Raw genomic sequence first — 18730 nt, 5'->3', positions numbered from 1 at the left:
GCACTGTTACTTTCTTTGTTGCTGGTCTCCCCAGGGCAGAGGTACACTCTCTGTGTTAGATTTTGGTGACATTGGCTTCACCAGTGAGTGAGTAAGTCACGCTCTCGCTCCCCTGTGACGCTGCGTGTCTGTGGAGTCCAAGTGGCACCCTGACCAGTCTCTCAGTTGTCCTCTATCTTGCTCCTATGTCCTTACCACTCTTTTTATTTATTCAGAGGTAAAGTTTTCTTGTTTATCAGGAAATAGGCGTTCTTCTCTTGGCTCTGCTGCAGCCATGCCATCCGTCACCCCCACCCACTGCCCTGGCAGTAAGAGCCCCTGGGCTCAGAGGGGTGATGAGCCACTCCCAGAAGGTGTGAGAAGAGCCCATTTCCCATTGGGCTTCAGGAAGGTGAGAGAACTCACTGGAAGAGTAGATTTTTGGGAGCTCAGGCAAGTTCCTGACTGGAATAAGATGGCAGTTGAAGGCCTGGGGTGAATGAGAAAGAAACTCAAGGGTAGCAGGGTGCAGAGGGGAGAGTAAGGAAAAGTGAAGCAGGCTGGGAGCCTGAGGCATCCCCCACTCGGAGAGAAAGGAAGAGGAGCCTACAGAGGAGGCAGATGAGGGGCCATGGGGGGCCTGGTGCAGTGGGGAGAAGGGGGCAGGGGACACTGAGATGCCTCAGAGAAGTCACAGGAAAAATGGATGGAGTGGGTGTGGCAGCCAGGCATGTGACAACGCTGTACTTTTGGTGAGTGGTGAGGGGAGGTAGGGAGTGTGGGCAGGGATGGTAGACACCACTTTCCCAGAGCTGAGCTGAGAAGGGAGGGAGAGAACTACCTGCAAAGGAGAAGCCGAATGGGGCTTTGTAGAGGGGCGGGTGTGACCATGCTGCAGGGAGAAAGGCTATTGGGCAGGGCACTTCTCGGAGGAGAGCCCTCGTGACAAAGGTACACGGCCACACCCATCTGCACTCAGGCCGGATGGTCTGAGCTCACAGGCTTAGCTTAGTTCTTCTCATGCCTGAGCTGCATCAGAAGCACCTGTTAACACAGATTGCTGGTCCTCACCCCCCAGACTTCTGATTCAATGGGTTTGGGGTGGGGCCTAAGAATCTGCATTTCTAACAAGTTTCTGGATGATGTGGATGCTTCTGGTCAGACTCCACTTTGAGAACTTCTGCCTGAGTTGAATCCTGGCTCTACCATCTGTTGACCATGGAAAGTTGCCGGATATCTCTTAAGTCTCAGCTTACTCTTCTGGGCAATGGGATAATAATCATGTCCACGTCATGGGTTGACGGAGGGCCATATACAGGCTCACCCCTAACATTCGCGTGGGCCAGGGCAGAGAACAAATGGAGCCCCACAAATCCAAATATTGAAAAATGGTGCTTTAAGTTTGCAAACTTGTCAATCTCTTCTCTCCTCCTACCTTCAGAAGTACGGCATCATTACAACCATGGTCACCCCCAGGCCTCCATACTCCTGACAGGACATGGCAGGTGTTGTTCCTCTGAGGCTGCTTCTATGGCCAGGTCTCAGTGAGGCTGAAAGCCACCCAGGTGGGACTTGAGGGGATCCTTTTCCACAGAAATGCACCTGGGTCCTCCATCAGGCCTCTAAGGTGAGTGGCCTAAATCTGGTAGAGAGCTGCCCCCACCCCTCCACCCTCAAGCTGAGCTCACTGGGTCCTCAAGTTGCCTCTGTAACCCTTGCAGCCCATGGCAGGCTGTGTGCACCTGGGCTAACCTGGCACTGGGAACTCTTTATTACAGCAAGACAGCCTTTGAGGGAAGTGGTGAGGGAGGCTGGGAGGGAGGCCAGGAGGAAGACCAGGAGGAAGACCTGAAGGGAGGTGGAGTGGGAGGCCAGGAGGGAGGCTGGGAGGAAAGCTGGGAGAAAGGCTGGGAGGAAGATGGAGTGGGAGGTGGAGTGAGAGGTGGAGAGGGAGGCTGGGAGGGAGGTTGGGAGGGAGGCAGGGAGGGAGGCTGGGAAGAAGGTGGAGAGAGAGGTGGAAAGGGTAACAAGGGGCCTGCAGGTTCTGCCTTCGCTTGTTTGTTTTCCCCTTGGTTGGGGGGCACAGGGCAGGTGAAGCTCAGGAAGATGTCCTCCAGAGAGATCTGGTTGACTGAGTAGTCTTCCAACATGTACTTTTTCTTGGCTTGCTCCAAAATGCCAAACACCTGTGGGAAACGAGGAAGCCGCTATAGATGATGGGCACAGGGAAGGGGAGAGGAAGGGTCTTTGGGGTTGTTACAAAGCCCCCCAAAGGCCCATCCCTCTCTCAGCTGCTCCCAGACCACCTCTCAAGAAGTCAGTCCTACAGAATTGAGCTCTCTGTGATTTTAGGGAAAGGGACCCTGGCTGTGAGTGGTGCCAGAAGGCAGAGGCCCCAGCTGGGTCCCTGGATTGCTGTGTGACCCTGGGCATATGGTGTCCCCTCTCTGGGTCCGCTCACCTCTCTGTGAAATGAGGGGGCGGGGGGAGCTGACATCCGAGGTCCCTTCCAACTCAAACATTCTTATTTTCTATGAAATCCATGTGAATGTTGCAGCAGCACTGAATAAGACTTCCACCCGAAAGAGAGAACACCAGAAAGTGGGTGACATCAGAGGTGTGCTCCCTCTGATGCCCAGGTATGTGCTCACCTTCACCCAGCTGAGGTCATTGCCAGACAGGTAGTAATGGACCATCCCTTGGTGCTCATCTTCCAGGACACTGCCTGCACAGTGTCCCCCTGAGGGCCGGGCTGGATGGCCAGGGGAGGGCGGCCCAGGCCCCTGGAATCGTGGCCCTCGTCCCAGGGGTCAGGGATGGACAGATGCACAGATGACCTCTGCACAGCAGCACATACCTGGGAAGGTCAGGTCCACGAATGCCTTGAACTCTTCCAGGGCCTCCTGCTGCCTGTCGCTCCAGATCTTGGCCCGTAGGGAGTAGCCACTGCCAAACTTGCTCTTGAGGTTGTGTGGGCTGCCCAGGCACTTGAACTGACCCTGCACCATGATGGCCAGCCAGGTGCACAAGGCCTCACAGTCCTCCATGCTGGGGAGAGGGAGTGGAGGCCTGACAAACGGCTGGGAGATGCTGATGCCCACCATCCACGTCAAAGGCTTGTGCAGATAGGAAGGTGTTGATGCCCAGATCAGGCTGTTCCTGATTCCCATGCTCAGGGTGTGGCCCACATGGTAGAGCCTGGGGACTCTCCTCACAGACTCTTACCAGATGCTGACAGGTCTTCTCTCCACCCAGCCCCTCCCGGCCCACCCCTCCCTCAGCCCCGGTCCTGGCTTTACCTGTGGGAGGTGATGACAATGGCCTTGCCAGACTTGCAGGCCCTCGCAACGGTGCCCCAGAGCAAGCTCCGGGCCACGGGGTCCATGCCAGTGGACGGCTCGTCCAGGAAGATGACTGTGGGCTCTCCAAGCAAGGCAGTGCCGGTGCTCAGCTTCCGCTTGTTGCCACCGCTGGGGCAGAGGGGGAGAAGTTGGGTGATTGGCAATCTTAAGTTTCCAGTAGTACAATCCTCCCCCCTTTTTTCTTCTCTATTAAGAAAGTGCTCACGCCCCACGGTGGGGCATTCAGTAATATGGCCCACCACCCTCCCTCAGGGGTGCACTGTGACTTGGCTGTCCACTCAGCATCTAAACCATTTCCCTGGACACAGGGATAGGTCCAGGGTGAGCACATGGTCCATGAATCTCATTTGAGGGTCTCTATGGATGTTAGGGGGATAAGAGCATAGGGCCTTTTTTTTTTTTTTTTTTTTTGCGGTACGTGGGCCTCTCACTGTTGTGGCCTCTCCCATTGCGGAGCACAGGCTCCAGACGCGCAGGCTCAGCGGCCATGGCTCACGGGCCGAGCCGCTCCGCGGCATGTGGGATCTTCCCGGACCGGGGCACGAACCCATGTCCCCTGCATCAGCAGGCGGACTCTCAACCACTGCGCCACCAGGGAAGCCCCATACGGCCGTTTTAGCTAACTTTATTTAATGAACACATAGCATTTACAATGTACAAGGCACTGTTCTAAACATCCCAGGTGTTAACTCATTTAATCATCAGAAGATGCAAGGAAACACAAAAACATGCTTGAAACCGAAGTCAACAGAAGAAAGAGACAGAGCAACACCATCTAACCGCCTCTGACTTCCCTGTCCCGGGAGTGGGGTACTGCTGCCAGCCTGCAGGGGCGCTGTGCACAACTCGAGGGGTGGCCTGGGATTCCGGACATGTGTGGCCTTGCTTTGTTTAAGCTAACTGGAGTTGGGTTAGGATCATTGGCAACATAAGACTGAGGAATCCCCCAGGCTTCTCAGCAGAACAACAGCTCAGATGCCTCATACAGAGCGGGATAAGGTAGTGTGTGCTTGAAATGCAAGTCTACCAGAAATCAGAAGCCCTTTGTGAAGCGACAGGAAGAATAATACCAATGGTGCATCAGCCTGTCCTCAGCCACATAACTGCCTGGGGCCAAGAGGAAGCTGTGCCTTGGGGCAGCCCAGGCCATTGACCCATTCTTACAGGGGAGGGAGGCCATCTTCCCAAAAATCCACGCAGTGGCATGGACCACAAAACTACCCCAAGCACGGAGCTGACACGCCTTGCCCTACCCCTCAGCACTGAGAAGAACCACAACACATCTTATTACCGGAGGGGGAAGGGCCGAGGGAGCCCCAAGTCTCACCTGTAGGTCTTCACCAGGTTGTCGGCGTACGTGTACATGAGTAAATCATCAAGAATTTGGTCCACACAGGCACTGATGTGGAGCTTGGGGATGCCCCGGAGCTGGGCGTACATGACCAGTGTCTCCTTGTCCATCATGTGGTCCAGCAGGACATCAAACTGGGGAGAGTAGCCGATCCACTGCCTCACCTGGGGTTGGAACACAGCCCAAGGGGTAGGCGTGTCAGAAGGAAAGCTGCCAATTGGGCAGGGGCCTGAACCCTGCCTCTGTCCTGTGCACCCCCATGTGTGCCACATGAACAGATATGTGCCATGGGGTGCCAAGGTCCAACAGTGACGTTCAGGAGTCTGGATGCAGCACTTGCTGGTGGCGTGAACCCCAATTCTGGAGGGTGCATGTTTCCTGCCTGGCAGGAAACCTCAGTGCCCAGTGCTCCCTACCTCTTGTCACCTTCCAAGTATATGGTCAGCAGAAGACGCTTTATTATTTCCCCTTTAAACACATTTTCTATTAGACATGTAACCCACGAATAGATTTTCTTTGTAAGGCTGCTGGAGTCTCTTGGCAGGGCACGCCCCGGGCAGTGCAGTCACATGGGGGTGCACTTCCAAACTTTTGCACGGCTGGGTGCTCCCCATAGGGGACCAACTGTGTTGCAAACAGTATCATCCTTTATCTACCATTCTGCAACTTGCTTTTTTAACTCGCCATTACGTCTTAAAGATCTTCCTTGGTCAGTAAATACAAACCTACTCCAGCTCAGTTTAACTGCTACTTAGTCATCCAGGAAACATTTCTAGATTTGAGTTGGCTGTTTATAAAAGATTCAGGCACATATGTGATATTTCCAAGTTTTTGCCGTTATAAACTTGCAGCAAACCACCCTGATTTGTGCCCATGTTCAAGAGCTCCCCTGGAATAGAAGATGACAATAGTATGATACCATTTTTGAAAGATAATCAGTGTTCTTCCTTCTCCTTTCCTCCTCCCTTTAAAGCAGCTGGACAGCTCTGGGCTCTGCCATCTGGGTGTGGCGTGTGGGGAGACCATGACGGGGTGCAAACCAGAAAATCACCTGGAATGTCTGCTTAGGGAAGAACATTTGCATCACCCAACTAAAGACAGGGCTTTTTTTTTTTTTTTTTTTTGCGGTACGCGGGCCTCTCACTGTTGTGGCCTCTCCCGTTGCAGAGCACAGGCTCCGGACGCGCAGGCTCAACGGCCATGGCTCATGGGCCCAGCTGCTCCGCGGCATGTCGGATCTTCCCGGACCGGGGCACGAACCCATGTCCCCTGCATTGGCAGGCGGACTCTCAACCACTGCGCCACCAGGGAAGCCCAAGACAGGGCTTTGGATTCCCAGACTGGGGCTTCCCCTGAAGACAGATGTCACTAGTCTGGAGGGAACTGCTGAGAAGAAAAACGCAGATGACTTGAATGAAGATGCTTCAAATATTTCAGTATTAAATATAAAGATTTCTGATTGCCTTTATCAACTGATTTTAACCTAATGTTTCTTCTATTTCTACTTTGCTAAAAAATTTTTTTTATTGAAGTATAGTTGATTTATAATATTAGTTTCAGGTATACAACATAGTGATTCAATAGTTTTATAGATGTTCCTCCATTTATTACAAAAAAAGGCTGTATTTCCCTGTGCTGTACAATATATGCTTGTTGCTTATTTATTTTATACATGGTCGTTTGTATCTCTTAATCCCCCCCATCTTGCCCCTCCCCACTGGTAACCACTAATTTGTTCTCTACGTCTGTGAGTCTGTTTCTGTTTTGTTATATACATTCGTTTTATTTTTTAGATTCCACATATAAGTGATAACATACAGTGTTTGTCTTTCTGTGTCTGACTTATTTCACTAAGCATAATACTTTCTAGGTCCATCCATGTTGTTGCAAATGGCAGAATTTCATTCTTTTTTATGGCTGAGTAATATTGCTTTGTTTATATATATATATACACACACACATACATACCACATCTTCCTTATCCATTCATCTGTTGATGGACACTTAGGTTGCCTCCATATCTTGGCTATTGTAAACAATGCTACTATGAACATTGGGGAGCATGTATCTTTTAGAATTAGTGTTTTAGTTTTCTTTGGATATGTACCCAGACGTGGAATTGCTGGATCATATGGTAGTTCTGTTTTTAGTTTTTTGAGGAACCTCCTTACCGTTTTCCACAGTGGCTGCACCAATTTACATTCCCACCAACAGTAGGTGACGGTTTCCTTTTCTCCACATCCTCACTATCATCTGTTATCTGTAGACTTTTTGATGATAGCCATTCTGACAGGTGTGAGGAGATAGCTCATTGTGGTTTTGATATGCATATCTCTGATGCCTAGTGATGTTGAGTATCTTCTCATGTGCCTGTTGGCCATCTGCGTGTCTTCTTTGGAAAAATGCTTATTCAGGTCTTCTGCCCACTATTTTTTTTTTTTTTTTTTTGGCTGTACTGCATGGCTTGTGGTATCTTACTTCCCCAACCAGGGATTGAACCTGCGTCCTTGGCAGTGAAAACACGGAGTCCTAACCACTCGACATCCAGGGAATTCCCTTCTGCCCATTTTTTAATCAGGTTGTTTCTTTTTTTGATATTGAGTTGTATGAGCTCTTTATATATTTTGGATATTAACTCCTTATCAGTCATAACACTTGCAAATATTTTCTCCCATTCAGTAGGTTGCCTTTTCATTTTGTTGATGGCTTCCTCTGCTGAGCAAAAGTTTTTGAGTTTAATCAGGTCCCATTTGTTTATTTTTCCTTTTGTTTCCCTTGCCGTAGGAGACAGATTCAAAAAAGATACTGCTATGATTTATGTCAAAGAGTGTTCTATGTTCTCTTCTAGGAGTTTTATGGTTTCTGCTCTTACATTTTATGTTTAATCCATTTTGAGTTTATTTTTGTAAATGGTGTGAGAAAACCATGGTGTTCTAATTTCTTTTTTAGTTTTTTACTGAAGTATAGTTGATTTACAATCTTGTGTTAGTTTCTGGTATACAGCAAAGTGATTCAGTTATACATATATATTCTTTTTCATCTTCTTTTCCATTGTGGTTTATTATAAGATGTTGAATATAGTTTCCTATGCTACACAGTAGGACATTGTTATTTATCTATTTTATATATAGTAGTTTGTGTCTGAAAATGTTCTAATTTCACTCTTTTACACATTCTTTTACAGTTTTTCCAGCACCTTATTGAAGAGACTGTTTTTTCTCTGTTATGTATTCTTGCCTCCTTTGTTGTAGATTAGTTGACCATAAGTGCATGGGTTTATTTCTGGGCTCTCTATTCTGTTCCATTGATCTATGTGTCTGTTTTTATGCCAGTACCATACAGTTTTGATTATTGGAGCTTTGTAGTATAGTCTGAAGACAGGGAACATGATATCTCCAGCTCTGTTCTTTTTTCTCAAGACAGTTTGCTAAGAGTTAAAAAAAAATCAGGGCTTCCCTGGTGGCCCAGTGGTTGAGAGTCTGCCTGCCAATGCAGGGGAAACGGGTTCGTGCCCTGGTCCGGGAAGATCCCACATGCCGTGGAGCAACTAAGCCCGTGAGCCATGGCCGCTGAGCCTGCATGTCCGGAGCCTGTGCTCTGCAACGGGAGAGGCCACAACTGAGAGGCCCACGTACCACAAAAAAAAAAAAAAAATCATGAGTGGGTACTGAGTTTTTATTAAATGCTTTTTCAGCTTCTATTGATAAATATTTTTCTCCTTTCATCTGTGAAGGTAGTGCTTTACATTGGTGGATTTCCTACTGTTAAACCTTACTTACATTTCTGGAATAAACCTGATGACTGTAATTTTTATTCTTTCAATATACTGCTGAATTTGTATTGTTAATATCTTATTTAGGGTATTTATGTTCCTGTATGAAATTGGCCTATGGCTCATGTTGGATACTGTCTTTGGTTTTTCGCTTAAGATTGGGTAGCGCTCTGTCTTCTCACCTATGCTTCTGAAGCGGTTATACAAGAAGGAAGTAACTGTTTGGTGGTGGTTGGTATACTTGCCCATCAATCCCTTTTAGCCTAGACTCTTTTAAGAAGGGGTAGATCTTTAATCATTATTTCAATTTTACCTCCAGTTTTGGTCTATATAGGCTTTCTATTTCATGAACAAATTTTGGGATAGAAGGCTTGAAAATGTTATCATTTGATGCAAAGAAAATGAAGAAATGTGATGTTTCTTACACACCTGAGTTTGCAGTAAGCCTGTTGCCATGGTGGCTCATCTGGGATGGCCAAGGAGCCCTGCTCAGAGCATGGTGGCACCATGGACCAATGACAATCCCACAGTGGAGCCGAATGATTCTGAGTGAGTAACTCTGACAGAAACGCATGTGGACTCTCAGAAGTCACTGCTGATTTTTAGAATACTAGCAGATTCTGGTAAGAATGTATTTTAGGAAATGTGAAAGAATGCTTAAAAATATTTGTACAGGGGCTTCCCTGGTGGCGCAGTGGTTGAGAGTCCGCCTGCTGATGCAGGGGACGCGGGTTCGTGCCCCGGTCCAGGAAGATCCCACATGCCGCGGAGCGGCTGGGCCCGTGAGCCATGGCCGCTGAGCCTGCGCGTCCGGAGCCTGTGCTCTGCAACGGGAGAGGCCACAACAGTGAGAGGCCCATGTACCGCAAAAAAAATAAATAAATAAAATTAAAAAATATTTGTACAGATAAAGGGTGGTAAGCAGAAGGCTCACAAAGGAAGAGAGCAAGGATATAGCTCTGTTAGAGTTTGCTGATGAGATTAATCCATGTGAGATTTCTAGGAGAAATGGAGAAGTGGAGGAGCAGGTTTAACTGTATTTAAATTCTATATTTCCAACTATGAATTTTCATAAATTGCCAGGAGGTGATGTGCAGATGGGTTCCAGGGAGACTGAAATCCAATTTCTTGCCAGCCAGGCAGGATGAAGGTCTTATAGGCAGATGCCACTTGATTTTAAATAATACAAAGAAATGTAGCACTTCTTATCATTTGAGTTTATGGAGTAGGTTCATACTTTCTTGTCTGTGAGCTTCAGTAAATGTCTGTTGGATGGATGATTGATGACAATTATGCCAGTGGGAGGGTCTCTCCACGACCATCTGCCCTTGACCTGTCTTGTTTTGTCTTTTATTCCTTTGTTTGTTCATTCCTTCTTTCTTTTTTACAACAGCTTATTGAGATATAATTAGCATACCATACAATTCATCCATTTACCACAATCACCCATCCGATGTGTTCAGTTCAATGGTTTTTAATGTAGTCACAGTGGTGGTCCATGATCACAATCAACTTTACAGCATTTCATCACTCCTCCGCAGAGCAACTTCAAATTCATGAACAGTTACTGCCCACTTTCCCCACTAGTCTACTTACTGTCTCCACAGATTTCCTGTTCTGGATATTCCATACAAACAGAATCACACAATCTGTGGCCTTTCGTGACTTGCTTCTTTCACTTAGCATCATGTATTTAAGGTCCATCCATATTGTAGTGTGTGTCAGTGCTTTCCTTTTTATGTTTTTTTAAATTAATTAATTTATTTTTGGCTGTGTTGAGTCTTCATTGCTGCACACAAGCTTTCTCTAGCTGTGGCAAGTGGGGGCTACTCTTTGTTATGGTGTGCAGGCTTCTCATTGTGGTGGCTTCTCTTGTTGTGGAGCACGGGCTCTAGGCATGCGGGCTTCAGTAGTTGTGGCACACAGGCTCAGTAGTTGTGGCTCGTGGGCTCTAGAGTGCAGGCTCAGTAGTTGTGGCACAGGGGCTTAGTTGCTCCACGGCATGTGGGATCTTCCTGGACCAGGGCTCGAACCCGTGTCCCCTGCATTGGCAGGCAGATTCTTAACCACTGCACCACCAGGGAAGTCCCCTTTTTATGGTTGAATAATATCCTATTGCAGGGATAGATCACATTTTTTTTATCCATTCATCTGTTTGTTGGTGGACATTTGGGCTGATTCCACCTTTTGGCTACTGTGAAAAATGCTGCTATAAACATTCATGTACAAATTTTTGTGTGAATGTAACTTTTCAGTTCTCTTGGATATATACCTAGGAGTGAAATTGCTGGGTCATATGGTAACTCTGTGTTTAACCTATCTTCTCTAACAATCTTAATCTTTTAATTGGAGTCTTTAGTCCATTTATATATAATGCAATTATTAATATATTTGAATTTAAATCTACCATCTTATTAGGGCTACCTACTTGTCCCATGTGTTCTTTGTTTCTTTTTCTCTCGCACTTATTGTCTTCTATTGACTATTTTTTATAATCCACAGGGCTGCCTGAGTGTCTTCTTTTTTCTTTAAATATTTATTTATTTTCTTTTTTGGCTGTGTCAGGTCTTAGTTGCAGCACATGGGATCTTCCCTTGCGGTGTGCAGGCTTCTCTCCATAGTTGTGGCATGGGATCAGTAGTTGTGGCACAAGGCAGATTCTTAACCACTGGACCACCAGGGAAGTCCCCTGTCTTCATGACATGGCCACTAGCTTCCCCCAGAGTGAGTGATGTGAAGGGGAGAGTGTACTCAAAACATAAGCTGCAGTGTCTTTCATAACCCAATCTCAGAAGTGACATGCCATCTCTTCTACAGTATTCTGTCAGTCACACAGACCAACCCTGGTACAATCTGGGAGGGGACTACTCAAGGGTGTAAATATCAGGAGGGGGTTTTTAGGGGCTGTATAGGAGCAGTTTTTATATGTTTTTGAAGTTAAACTGATATAAATTCAAATTAGAATGTTATAACTTTAGGATGTTAAATGTAATTCCCATGGTAACCACAAAGAAAATAGCTATAGAATATACCCAAAAGGAAATGAGAAAGGAATTAAAATGTTTCATATGAGGTACCTAGAGTAGTCAAACTCATAGAGATGGAAAGTGGAATGATAGCTGCCAGGGGCTGGGGCGAGGGAGATGGGGAGTTAGTGTTTCATGGATTCAGAGTTTCAGTTTTGCAAGTTGAAAAAAGTTCTGGAGATAATGTTTATGATGGTTGCACAACAATGTGAATGTACTTAATGCCACCGAACTGTACATGTAAAAATGGTTAAAATGGTAAACTTCGTATATATTTTTCCAGAATTTAAGAAAATAATTAATTTTAAAAGGTGTTGAAAGGATGTGGATAAATTGGAACCCTCATACATTGCTAGTGAAATGTAAAATGGTGCAGCCACTGTGAAAATAGTTTGGTGGTTCCTGAAAAAGCTAAATAGAGTCACCATAAGACCCAGCAAACCCACTCCTAGGTATATACTCAAGATAACTGAAAACATGTTCAAACAGAAACTTGTACGTGAATGTTCACAGCAGCATTATTCATAATAGCCAAAATGTAGAGACAACCCAAATGTCCATCAACTGATGAATGGATAAACAAATTGTAGTCTATCTATGCAATGGAATATCATTCAGCCATAAGAAGGAACAAAGTAGCGACGCACACCAAAACCTGGATGAACCTCAAAAACATTGTTGTAAGTGAAAGAAGCCTGATACAGAAGGTCACATAGTATATGATTCCATTTACATGAAATGTCCAGAACAGGCAAATCCATAGAGACAGAAAGTAGATTATTGGTTGTCAGACGCTTGGGGGAAAAGGGAATGGGAAGTGACTGTTAATGGATGGGGTATTTCTTTTTTTCAGGTGACGAAAATGTTCTAGAATTAGATGGTGATGATGGTTGTACCACCTTGTGAATATACCAAAAGCCAATGAATTGTATACTTTAAAAGGGTGAATTTTCTATGAATTATATCTCAATAAAAAAATGTAATTAACAAATTCTGTTTGCAATACTCACAAACTTGATTGCACTCAGTCTGGTTCAGGCTCTTGGCATTGCAAAACTTCTGTAGTTCAAAGTTGTAATATAAGTTGGAGAAAGCCATCCCCAGGCAGTGGCCTGGAAGCGGTAGAAATGTGTGATCCAAAGACTCTGAGACTTTTGTGTAGCCTAGATCTGTGAGGGGAATAGAAAATATTAACTCTTCTTTCAGGAAGAAAAGGGAACATCCCCTAGCAACTCTCTGAACCCACTGTGCCTTTTATCCTGTATAAAGGATCTGTTATCTCTATCTGTTGCTATATCTGTCTCTGCACGTCACATTGCCAGGCCCAAGACCGGAATCAGGTTCTCCCTGACTCCCAGTGTTCCCTCTTCCCCTGTAGTCATTCAACCTCCAAGCCATAAGTATTTTTCTTTTGCAGTGCTTCCTGAACCTGTCGTTTTACTTCTATTCCTATTGTTTATGCAGACAAATCAGAAAGAGCTTGGTGTGTTTGAGAAAACCAGCAAGAACGTGGCTGCAGAATGGGATGCACCTGTGGAAGCAGTGGATTTGAAGGCTGGAGGTTTACAAATGAGTTAGGGCCAGACAGGAGGGTCTGGTGGGCCAGCTTTGGAGTTATTTGAGTGTCATCTTACAGGTAGGTAAGAACACAGTTCCTGCCTGTACAGTTTGTAAAGCCAAAACCATCATTATTTGCAAATGCTGTACATTATCATGTACCTAGAAAAGCCACAAGAATCAATCAAAGAGCTATTAGAAATAAAAGAGAGGGAACTTCCTGGTGGTCCAGTGGTTAGGACTCCACACTTCCAATGCAGGGGACACGGGTTTGATCCCTGGTCGGGGAACTAAGATCCCAAAAGCCTTGCAGCCAAAAAAAAAAGAGAGAACAGAACAGACTCGCAGACATAGAGAACAGACATGTGGTTGCCAAGGGGGAGGGGGTTGGGGGAGGGATGGAGTGGAGTGGGAGGCTGGGATTAGCAGATGTAAGCTATTACGCATAGGATAGATAAACAACAAGGTCCTACTGTATAGCACAGGGAACTCTATTCAATATCCTATGATAAAGCATAATGGAAAAGAATGTATATATGTATATAACTGAATCACATTGCTGTACAGCAGAAATTAACACAATATTGTAAATCAACTATACTTCATTTAAAAAAAAGAAATAAAAGAGAGGTCAGTAAACTGGCTGGTTATAAAATAAATACACAGAAACTGGGGTCTCTTAGAGGTTTGAGAAGCCAAGTTTTTAGGTTCATGTTATATTGAAAAGTGAAGAAATGCCAAACGGGGTTATAAATAAACTGTGTTATATTTAAAATATTTTAAATGTTTATTTACAACAAATAAACACAACTGCTCTGCAAAATAAATATGCTACTCATAAGCTAATTAATTTGTAAGAGGATTAACTCATAATGTGCTGCTTGGGTCATGAGCCAGCAGTGGGGCCATGTTTACAGTCCACAAATGTAATCAAGCCCTCACCCACCCAACAGGCCACTCCGTGCTTATCCCTGATAACTACACGTGCTACTAGCCGCCACCCTTCACAAACCACAAAATATCCTCACGAACAAAAAGGGGAAATAACTGGGTGGGATTAGAGCTCTAATTTCAGACTTCATGACTAGTCACACCACCAGCTCTAAACCAGTGGGTAGTCCAAGGGAGAGAGCCTGTGGACGTGTGACTTACAGATTCCCTGAAGAGAGGCTGAATAAACTCTTCATATAAAAAATGAACTCTACTCTCAGGGCTTGGATTTAGAGAGTAGTACAGCTTTTGGGTGTCAATCTGTGAAATTCCTGTCAGTGGAGGCTACTGTGATGTATGGTGAGGTGAACTTGGATATGACGTCTCCAGACCAACATTTCCTGGGCCAGGACTCAGAAACTGAGCATCAGAGCCAGGGTCCACCCATGCGGCTGGAGGTGCAGTTTGGGGCACAACTCAGAAGTCGTGGCTCCACACTGTCGCTGAGGCCCCAGAGTCATGGCTCTGGTGACCAGACAGCTGCATCCAAGGAGACCATGCCTCAGCAGTACAGCTGCAAAGGTGGCAGACATGGCTCTGGGAAGGAGACACAGTGGGTCACGTCCTCCTCATTTTTTCTCTTTAGAATTCTAAATTTGGAAATCTAACCTGGAGACTGAGGTAGAGGGGAGATGGGAAAACTACCAGAACATCAGCAGTGCAGCTCCTGTGTGGAGTAGAGAGAAAGACTTAACCACTAAGCAAGGCTCATGAGCCCAGACTGGGAATGAACAGTCAGCCACGGTCTCCTCCCAGACCTTCCCCTGTTCAGCGAAAATCTTCGGGCCCCTAAGAGACGAGTTGTTGAAATCTGAGAGGGGACAACCCCATGCCCCAAGCTCACCCTAACCAGAATCAGTTCACCAACAATACGTGTAATCAAAGGAACAGATATTTACAACTTCTGCTTGTTTTCCTTCCTTCCTTCCTTCTCTGCGGATCCTACTCCAAAGCTTGTTGAAGACTGAGGAGAGGTCACAAACCATCCATATCTAGCCCTCCAACTGAAGGACTTTTCTCTGCCACATTCCTGGGTGGGATTCATCCTTTTCTGGATCTTGTGTCTTCTTTCTCCTTTACTTTACTCCTTCACTTTGCTGGCCTATATCCTTAACTTTCCAAGAAAGTGACGTGGTGACTTCAATTTCTGTTTGCCCATTTGAAATTGTCTTTGTTCTGTCCATACACCTGACTGACAAGTGAATTCAGTATAGAACTCGTTGTCATCTAGGAAGCATCTGGGTCTTTTTTCATTCAGTGTTGGATATTTGATGGATCCCTTCAATCTTGAAGTTTGTTTTTTCAACTCTGGGAAATATTTTTGCTTTATTTCTTTGGTAGTTTCCTCAACTTCATTTCCTCTGTTTTCTCTTTCTGGAATGCTTATCAATTGAATATAATAGCATCTCCTGGACTTACTCTCACGTTACCTGCCTTTTTTCTCAACTTCTCCTATTTCTCTTATCTTTTTGCTCTACTTTGGCAGGTTAATTGACTTTATCTTCCAACACTTCTGCTAAATTTTTATTTTGGCAATCAGCTCTTTCTTGTCCTCAAAGTTTTTCTTCTTCATGGAATTCTGTTGTTTAATAGATGCAATCTTTTCCAAAATCTTTGTTTTGTTTGGTTTTGTTTCCTGCATGGCCCTACCCCTGTGTCTCCTTTTTGTTGGTTTGTTTTAGTCTTTTCTTGGCTGCCATCCTCAAGTGATCAGTGATCCTTGATTGGTCTGTCTATTCAGAGAGACAAATGAGGCACCAGGAGGTGATTTGCTAGCTTTGTTTATGGAGGTAGGGGGCAGGCTACATTTTAAGGCAATTAGGCAGGGGACCAGTCCATAATGTTTAGGTCTCTTTTGGAAGCAGTTTCAATTCATCAAGAGGAGGGATCTCTGACTGCTTCCGGGTGGGGAGTGGTAGTAGGGCCAGTGGAGATGGAACAGACTGTTTCACTCCCTTTCTCTGTGGTCCCAAGCCTCTCGAGGATTCTGTGTTGCTAAATTAGATACTTGCTCAGCCATTTTCCCCTCTGAATGCACTTTAGATGTTTCTTCATTGTGAATTCATACATTTTTATTTCCTTTGCTATCGTTTTAGTAGAGTCTCAGGAAAAAGAGCTCAGATTTAGCTTTCATAACTCTCTGTCTACTGCCATGGTGACAGCATCTTAATGAGGCCTCTAGGGCATGTGTACAAGGGCCAAGGGCCAGCCTCTAATGTATAGTTTTCTTTCTCAGGGAGTAGGGATGGAGCCTGTGAAGGCACTGGCATCCTTTTCCCCAGACCAGAGGTGAAGCTTCTTGCCTTGTCCCAGCCTCCCTCTTTTTATTTTTTTATTTTATTATTATTATTTTTTGCGGTACGCGGGCCTCTCACTGTTGTGGCCTCTCCCGTTGCGGAGCAACAGGCTCTGGACACACAGGCTCAGCGGCCACGGCTCGTGGGCCGAGCCGCTCTGCGGCATGTGGGATCCTCCCGGACCAGGGCACGAACCAGTGTCCCCTGCATCGGCAGGCGGACTCTCAACAACTGCGCCACCAGGGAAGCCCCCTCCCTCCTCTTTGACTCACCCGATTTCCAGTTAGTTTTAGCAGTTGCCTCCTGCTAAGCAGAAGAAGTGCCTTGGTCCCTGTATTGCTGCATTGGAGGGAAGAGAAGAAATAGTATGAAGGAATCTAAGAAGAAACAGATCCCAGCAAGGCCAAAGGATCCAGAGAGAATGTCCAGAGAGTCAGGTGCTAGCTTGGTCATCTTCTCTAAAAGCTCTGCTCCCATCAGGGCCCTCAGTGTCCTTGGACTTTCAGGTGCTTGTCCCTCTCGGGTGGGTTGAGCGACAGAGAAGAGGAGAAAGGGAGGAATCCTTAGATTCTCCCTGGAGATTAGGGCAAACATTTCTCAGAGTGATTCCCTGTACCACCTGTGTCGGAATCATGCAGGATGTCTTTAAGTGCTGATCAGTGAATCTCAGATGGAGTTTACAGCTGAGAACTGCTGGATTTGGCTTCCCTCAGGACAGGCCTTTGTGTATCCCCTTTCCTCTGCCTGCAGTGTGCTTTTTGTTCTATTTCAATCATAAAGTCAAAACACTGTCACTTTTATGATCCTCTCAGATGAAAATAATTCCATCTCTGAAATTCCACAGGTGGTATGTATGAGAACTGGAAAAGGCACCACAAACTCTGAGAGTTAAACTAGTAAAATAAATTCAAAATAGAGAATACACACACGTCCTTTAAGAGACAGAATGACTCCCAAGATGAAAGCAGAAGAAGCTGTTAACATATTTTTAAATTAAAAGAAAGAAATGAACAAAACCCCAAAGTCAATTTGAAGGAGGTGGTCAGCATAAAAACAAATGAAAAAAAGCCTTACAGAGGTAAAATATGATCATGGATATCTGACCCAGAGAGAGACGGCAGCACAGACATGAAGACGTCGGTTTTAAAGGATGTGGTGTGAAGATGGCTCACCCCTCAGTTTCTTTGACTCTAATTGCACGTCACCAAGCAGCCTTCATCCAACCCTGGCTTATTATTACCTTTTTTGTGTGTGTGTGTGTGGTACGCGGGCCTCTCACTGTTGTGGCCTCTCCAGTTGCGGAGCACAGGCTCTGGACGCACAGGCACAGCGGCCATGGCTCACGGGCCCAGCGGCTCCGCGGCATGTGGGATCTTCCCAGACCGGGGCACGAGCCCGTGTCCCCTGCATCGGCAGGCGGACTCTCAACCACTGCACCACCAGGGAAGCCCTATTACTTTCTTTTAAACTGAGGAATAATTTATTTCAGTGAAATGCATGATCATAAGTGGACAGTTTGATGAATTTTGACAAATATTTATGTCCATGTAACCAACACCTGGATCAAGATACAGAGTGTTTCCAACACTCCAGAAAGTTCCCTAAGGTCTCCATGTGGTGGACCCCCTCCCCCCAGCTCTGAGCCAAACGCTTTTCTGGCTCAGAGTGTGCCTCTTCCACGTAGCACCCTGTTTTGATGTTTGTTTGCACTGCTGCACGTGGTGAGCATCTATTCCCTCTTTGCTGCTGAGCATACTCTGCTGATGAATATAACCACTGTGTGTCACTGTCCTCCTGGAGATGCATGTTTGGGACGTTGACAGTTTGGGGCTCTTCCATTGACAGCTGCTGAGAAGAGCCTCACACAGGCCCCTGGCAGACACACGTTTTCATGGGTACAACTTCTGTGGCTGCTGGAGGGAAAGTTAAAGATGTGTGATGTGTAGCCGTAACGGTCCTCACCTTTTTCACTTGTGACTGAGACGAGAACAAGGGGGTCGATGCTCAAAAAGGTGAGCGTGATGATGAGCTTAACACAGGCGCTACCCGCATTGTCAAAGCAGAAGCTGGTCAGGTAGATGAAGGGGATGATAGAGGCATAGAGCGTTAGCATCAAGACAACAGCAGGGATGTTTTCTGGTGTGTAAAAGCTTCTTCATCATAGTACAAAAACACCACCTTTGGAAAGCGGGGTAGAATTTGGAAAAGTCACTAAGAGTCAGTCCTAAGCATTAGAGAAAGGATATGATAATCTTAATTTTAAAAATAAAGTAAATAGGGTGTTAGCAGTACTACATCGGCAACTCCCCTTACTCATCCGGCAGTGCAGAGACAGCTGGCTCTGCCCCTGGAAATCAGTGCAGTGAGATCAGGGGCTCAGAGGCAGAACAAAGGAG

At 45.9% G+C, this 18730-nt stretch overlaps 1 protein-coding gene across 1 annotated transcript in view; it reads right to left on the bottom strand.

Moving 5' to 3' along the window:
- LOC307198480 (ATP-binding cassette sub-family A member 17-like) overlaps positions 1 to 18730 on the bottom strand; it is a gene marked incomplete at its 3' end in the record, with an annotated part of 91141 nt that overhangs the window by 1408 nt on the left and 71003 nt on the right. Inside the window, 8 exon segments of the mRNA XM_079945452.1 lie at positions 1828 to 2165; positions 2631 to 2700; positions 2833 to 3027; positions 3279 to 3449; positions 4669 to 4856; positions 12505 to 12659; positions 18297 to 18473; positions 18476 to 18512. Coding sequence (XP_079801578.1) covers positions 1828 to 2165; positions 2631 to 2700; positions 2833 to 3027; positions 3279 to 3449; positions 4669 to 4856; positions 12505 to 12659; positions 18297 to 18473; positions 18476 to 18512 — 1331 coding nt within the window.

This window comes from Stenella coeruleoalba (assembly GCF_951394435.1).
Source record: "Stenella coeruleoalba genome assembly, chromosome: 15".
In the NCBI taxonomy this organism is placed as follows: domain Eukaryota; kingdom Metazoa; phylum Chordata; class Mammalia; order Artiodactyla; family Delphinidae; genus Stenella; species Stenella coeruleoalba.
Note: the sequence above shows the minus strand (reverse complement) of the source record. Positions and strands in the feature narration are given on the sequence as shown.